This window comes from Arabidopsis lyrata, assembly GCF_000004255.2.
Source record: "Arabidopsis lyrata subsp. lyrata unplaced genomic scaffold ARALYscaffold_7, whole genome shotgun sequence".
NCBI classification, from domain to species: Eukaryota; Viridiplantae; Streptophyta; class Magnoliopsida; order Brassicales; family Brassicaceae; genus Arabidopsis; species Arabidopsis lyrata.
The window spans coordinates 11,242,110-11,248,109 of record NW_003302549.1 but is presented as its reverse complement, the minus strand read 5'-3'; the positions used below and the strand labels follow the sequence as shown (position 1 = coordinate 11,248,109).

General features: G+C 31.1%; 1 protein-coding gene across 1 annotated transcript; it reads left to right on the top strand.

Annotated features, from left to right (window-relative positions):
* Window positions 1-1,976: 1,976 nt before the first annotated feature.
* Window positions 1,977-2,851, top strand: LOC9306154 (transcriptional regulator SUPERMAN). The gene has a single exon (XM_002870037.2). It carries the CDS (start codon window positions 2,061-2,063, stop codon window positions 2,673-2,675), a length of 615 nt encoding a protein of 204 aa, XP_002870083.1. The 5' UTR covers window positions 1,977-2,060; the 3' UTR covers window positions 2,676-2,851.
* The last annotated feature ends 3,149 nt before the right edge of the window (window positions 2,852-6,000 follow it).

Genomic DNA, 6,000 nt, shown 5'->3' with positions numbered 1-6,000 from the left:
CAAACAAAATGGTTTTCTAAATATAGTTAGAAGGCCTAAACTACTTGTCCAATGGCCCATTTGAAGCAAACGCAAGGATCCACAGTGACCTTTGTTTGGGCTGAGCTTTTAGCATTAATACTGTGTTTTGATTTTCTAAGGAAAATTAACTGCCTTTTTAGAATTTTATTTATTTGAAAAATATGACAAAACAAATGCAATCCACATGGTCCAACGAAAGAGTGATCTAGTTGAAATCTAACTAAGTTCCCAACGACACCAATGTAAATGTAACTTTATATGGCAAATATATTTCGGATATCAAGGCCCATCACTTTCAGGGAGAAGCAAAAAATGACGTTTCATAATAAAATTTGAATAAAATTTTCATTTGGCATAAGAGAAAAATAAATATTATATTTGTCTACATAGAAAATTATATTCCCTCCGTTTCATAATATAAGTCGTTTTAGATAAACTTTTTTGTTTCATAATATAAGTCGTAAGTTTTTATGCAAATTATATATTACTTTAATATTTTATAATTATTTATATTATGCATTTTTTTTTAGGATTGGCTGAACTTTTTAAAAGTAGATATTTTTAATCTGCGTGTTTTTAGCTAAAACGACTTATATTATAAAACGGAAAGAGTATATATAATGAGTTCATACACCATATATGTGTGTCTATATATGTACATTGTTTGTAATGTATATCTTGAATTGTAGCCATATATCATATATGTAGGATGATTATCTAAAATATATGGTCATATTGTGACACTGTAAAGCTACTCAAGTCATTTGTCAGATTCTAACAAGAGAATCTTAGTAATGATCACGCAAAGCTAAGATCTTTGCCTCACCATTTAAAGCAAACAAACTTTGTCTGAACCTTACATAGGACATCAAAGTCACAACCAACTTTTTCCTCTTTAAATCTTCACCTATTTTACTAATTTGAACATTTGTTTTTTTAGTTGCGTTTCCTATATTAATTAATTGCATAGCAATCTATGACTTAATGTCTTTTTATAACAAAATATCAATGAAGATAGAAGACGAAAAAAAAAAAAAAAAAAGATAGAAGACGAACACACCTAAGTGTAGAGTTCTATATAAAGACGTAAAGTTGTAATGTAAATTTCGGAAAGTAGCTAAATATATGTAAGTAGCTAATAGAAAATCAGACTTCATTTTTAGTTTTCTAACATATTTTTTTTTTGATCAACGGTTTCAAACATATTTAAGTTACTAAAAATATGTTTGCAATGAAATAGAAAGATAGTATATTTTATTGCAAATTTTGAATTATACATGTGATAATCAAAAGAGTAATACTTCGGTTCACCCCTAGGGGTGAATCCTTTTATTCACCCCTATTTATTTTAACCAATCAGAATTCGCCACATAATAAAAAAATTAAATTCAGTTAATTATTAAATCTAATCCCTAACCACTCTTTTATAAACCCAAACCGATATATAATCTCGTTTAATTACAAAATCTAAACCCTAATTCTTCTTCGTAAACCCAAACCGCCATTTAAACTCGTTTAATCGTAAAAAATCTAAACCCTAATCGTACTTTCTAAACCCAAACCGACATTTAATCTCGTTTAATCGTAAAATCTAAACTTGTTTATAAACCCAAACCGATATTTAACATCGTTTAGTCAAAAAATCTAAACCCTAACCCTTTCAAATAAACCCAAACCGATATATAATTTCGTTTTAGTAGCAAATTAGATTTTATAATTAAATTTTTATTATTATTATTATTAAGTGAAATATTCTGATTGGTTGAAATAAAAGGGGTGAATATAAAGGGTTCACCCCTAAGGGTGAATCCAAGTATTTCTTGTGTGGTCTTATCCTCAGTAAAATTTATTAAGGTTAAAAATATTATTTTCATTTACTGAAAAAATGATATTTTGAAGATAAGTGACCTATCTATATATATTTCGGGTCCATCTTTATATTTATTATTATTTACATCATTATCCACCAACCCCATCTTCTTCTTATTCTTCATCTTCTACTGAGATTTCTCTTACAATCAAAAAAACTTCATCCTTGAATGAACGGTGGTGCATGGATGTGGAACCCTAACAAAATTGAAGAATTGGAGGATGATGATGATTCTTGGGAAGTCAAAGCCTTTGAGCAAGACACTAAAGGCAACATCTCTGGTACCACTTGGCCTCCAAGATCTTACACTTGCAATTTCTGCCGCCGTGAGTTCCGTTCTGCTCAGGCCTTAGGCGGCCACATGAATGTCCACCGCCGTGACCGTGCCTCATCTAGGGCTCATCAAGGTTCCACTGTTGCGGCTGCGGCTAGAAGCGGCCACGGCGGGACCTTACTCAATTCTTGTGCTCCACCGTTGCCTACAACAACACTTATAATCCAATCCACAACGAGTAACATTGAAGGTTTGTCCCATTTCTACCAATTGCAAAACCCTAGTGGCATTTTTGGTAATTCCGGTGATATGGTGAATCTTTATGGCACGACTTCGTTTCCTTCGAGCAACCTTCCGTTTTCAGTCTTGAATTCTCCGGTAGAAGCTCCTCCTCGGCTTATAGAATATTCGACAGGAGATGATGAGAGCATTGGCTCGATGAAAGAGACGACAGGAACATCAGTGGATGAGCTTGATCTTGAACTTCGACTAGGGCACAATCCACCATGACATTTCCTTTTCATGACCCACTCGAAGTCTCGAAGCTTTCACATTAATATCCATTTCATACACAGGTTCTTTAAATCGTAATTTACATGTTGTTGTTAAATTCTGAATTAAATTTGGCTTGAATTGTGTATCACAATTTAATTCATTCGATTTCATGGTTTGGTTCCTTGCTTTCATAGCGTAAGTTTACAAGTATATATATGGTTACTTAATCTCATTTGGTTAGATCGACATACATACACTAGACCCTGCATATAATATCTGATTTATATATACTTAATTATATAATTTTCATATCTCAGAAATCTTTCACAATCTATATATGTATTGATGGTATATTGCTTTATATATCTGTCTTGATCATTACTTGGTTTAGCAAGGATTTTCTTAAAAAGTAACAAGGCTTTTTCTAATTCAAATCCCCGTTTGATGGAGAAAATTTACATTTTTAAAACATTATCAGTAGTTTATTTCAAATGCTCAAAACTTTCAAATTATTAAAAGTGTCTTCAAATTTTATAAATCATTAAACCATTCCTCAACAGAAGATAATTAATATGGCAACATTTTTTTCATATTTCGAAGAAGAAAATTTGTTCTTATACCATTTCCATATGCTCTAGGGTTTTGGAGTATTTGGAATGACGAAGAGATATACATTGAAAGGATTTTTATTTTTTACTCTGTTTTATTACTCCATGGCACGTTAACTAGTTTGTACATGTATTATTTTGATTTAGTTTTTGATTAAATATTTAACTACATATTTAAAACGATTTATGGATATATTAATATCTTATCATAATTAGTTTTCAAATGGTCAGAAGTATCATTTGTGACAGAGAATCTGTTTTTTTTTTCTAACTAAAGTTCTCTAATATATCTGATATAATTTAGCAATAATGCTGAATTTTGATGCATTTTTTATATCCACGAGGTAGGGGAGAAACTTAAATTAATCGTGCTCTTATATCCTCTCGACTCTAGCTAAAGAATCATGGGTTCGACAAAAGAAAAAAAAAACAGAAAAAAGTTGAACAAATCTATTCATGAGGGAAGGAAGAGCCCTCGGAACCGTGTGATATATGTTGCTTCTACTATCTCGATATTAAATACTTTCAATTCGGTCTAATTATAAAAAAAACGTAGAACAAAGAAACGTCACAATAATAAATAGAGGATCTAAATTAGGGTAAAGACAATTGGAATCCAAAAAATGGAAGAAGATTTGAGGACCACCTGAAAATGGAAGAAAGGATAGAGAAGGCATGTGAGTTCTTTTTAATTCGTTGCATGTTTCTTCTTACTCAGATCTATTTCTGTCTCCACTTCCATTTTTTATTTATTTCTTTTCCTTCTTTTTTCTTCAATATAGTACTACTCTCTTTATATTAGATTATAACCCGAATATTAGTACAACTACACTGCCATAAATTGTTTTTTAAAAAAGGAAAGATAAAGAAATTATCAATAGAATTTGACATTATCTTGTCTTGGACCCCCACATGAAAAATTCAAAAACATTTAAAAGTAGGCAATTACCTTAGAGTTATATAGAATTAATTACGGATTTTGCTTTTTTTTTATAATGGCATTTATGGATTTCGCCCTTTTTTGAAAAATTTATGGATTTTGCCCTTTTTTAGGCTCCAAAAATATGATTTAACATGCGTTTCATTCGTTATGTTTGGGTTTAGTCGGTTCAATTTGTTCTTAGGGTTTAGTATTTGGTATAATGTACGTATTTTTGCAAAAAAAAATCATAAATACGTACATTTTTAAGTGTTAAAAAGGGCAAAATCCATAAACTTTTCAAAAAGGGGCAAAATCCATAAATGCCATTATAAAAAAGGGCAAAATCCGTAATAATCCCGAATTATATATGTTGTTTCTTCTAGTTTTTGGTCCCCGCTTCCTCACCATCTCTAGCATTAGCATCATACTTTTCTTTTATTTCATATATATTTTCGACATAACATGTGGATTTTCGATTATAACTTTGGAAAATTTACACCAATCATTTATAATAGTATATTCGTAAAACAAAATAAACCATAAACTTTCTACAACGCAGGGTCATATTCAAAATCAATTCTAATATTTGCGTGTTTTTACTTTGAAGATGAACCGAAGAGGACAGAGATACAAACCGAAGAGGACAGAGATACATATACCGACCAAGATTCGTGTACATAAAAGCAAAACTGAGATATGAATTTGTTGGCATGCAAATAAATTACAAATGTTTGATGCTAAGACCAAATAAAATTAAAAAGGGATTTAGGGATTTGGTATCTGTGAGAGGAACAGTCCATTGAATCAGTGAGATAGGATACTTTTAATTATGCTGTCTTCTTCTGCTCAACATGGTTCGAATCCCCATAACAATCATCCATTGTCTTTTTCACCTTTGTTTTCATAAATGGCAAAACCTTTGGTTACAATTTGCGACAAAGGATGACGTAGGTGCCATTTAAAGTTGTATAATTAGATTGTGAATTCTGTTGTAGTTTAACTCTTACTAGCATTGTTAGTATTTGAAATTTGATAATGTCTTTTTTTTTTGTGCAAATGTTTTTGATAATGTCTATTTCACAACTTATCCACATTTCTTCGTTTTTATTAAAATCATGGTTTTATTAAAAAAAGTAACAATAAACTAACAAGTTAATTAAATAACAAATCTAAAAATTACACAATCAAATTTACTTGGTTAATCTGTTGATAGTTTAATTCTCTCGTGAAACCTAGCTCACATGTACTAAAAGTTAATATTAAGGGAATGTATCATTTTCCGAGAATAGTCTATATGGGTTGTTTGGGGTAAACCGGAGATATCGTTTTCCAAAGACCTTTTGAGAACTTATCAATCGTAATCCTTGTACATTGTTGAAGCTGTGATCACTCATATATTCCATTATATCAAGAAATCAATGGGCATTGTACTATTGCTTTCGATTGGACTAAACAGAAATGGCGAGTATATACCTCACGCAAGGTCTGAGCATCAATCTCGTTGTTTCTATCCTCCCCGTTTAGTTATGTTGCCTGGTTGCAATAATTTTGAAAGTGATAGGATATTAAATGTTGTTTATTTTGTTAATCCATAAGTTTCATGATATAACCATATATGGAATCGTGTAGCTGTCTCGAAACGTAGTTTCATCACTTTGATTCTTACATTAATTGGAACCATATTCGTGGTTGTCATCTCGTAGGGTTATCACAACTACAACAATTTGTCTTCTGTGCAACTTGAGAGGTAAAACACGTGCACCATATCCTATTGGAATGCACCTACTTATCAACTATTTGGAATGATGTG

Coding starts and splice junctions, on each gene's coding strand:
- LOC9306154 (XM_002870037.2), top strand. CDS start 2,061: ATGAACGGTGGTGCATGGATGTGGAACCCTAACAAAATTGAAGAATTG.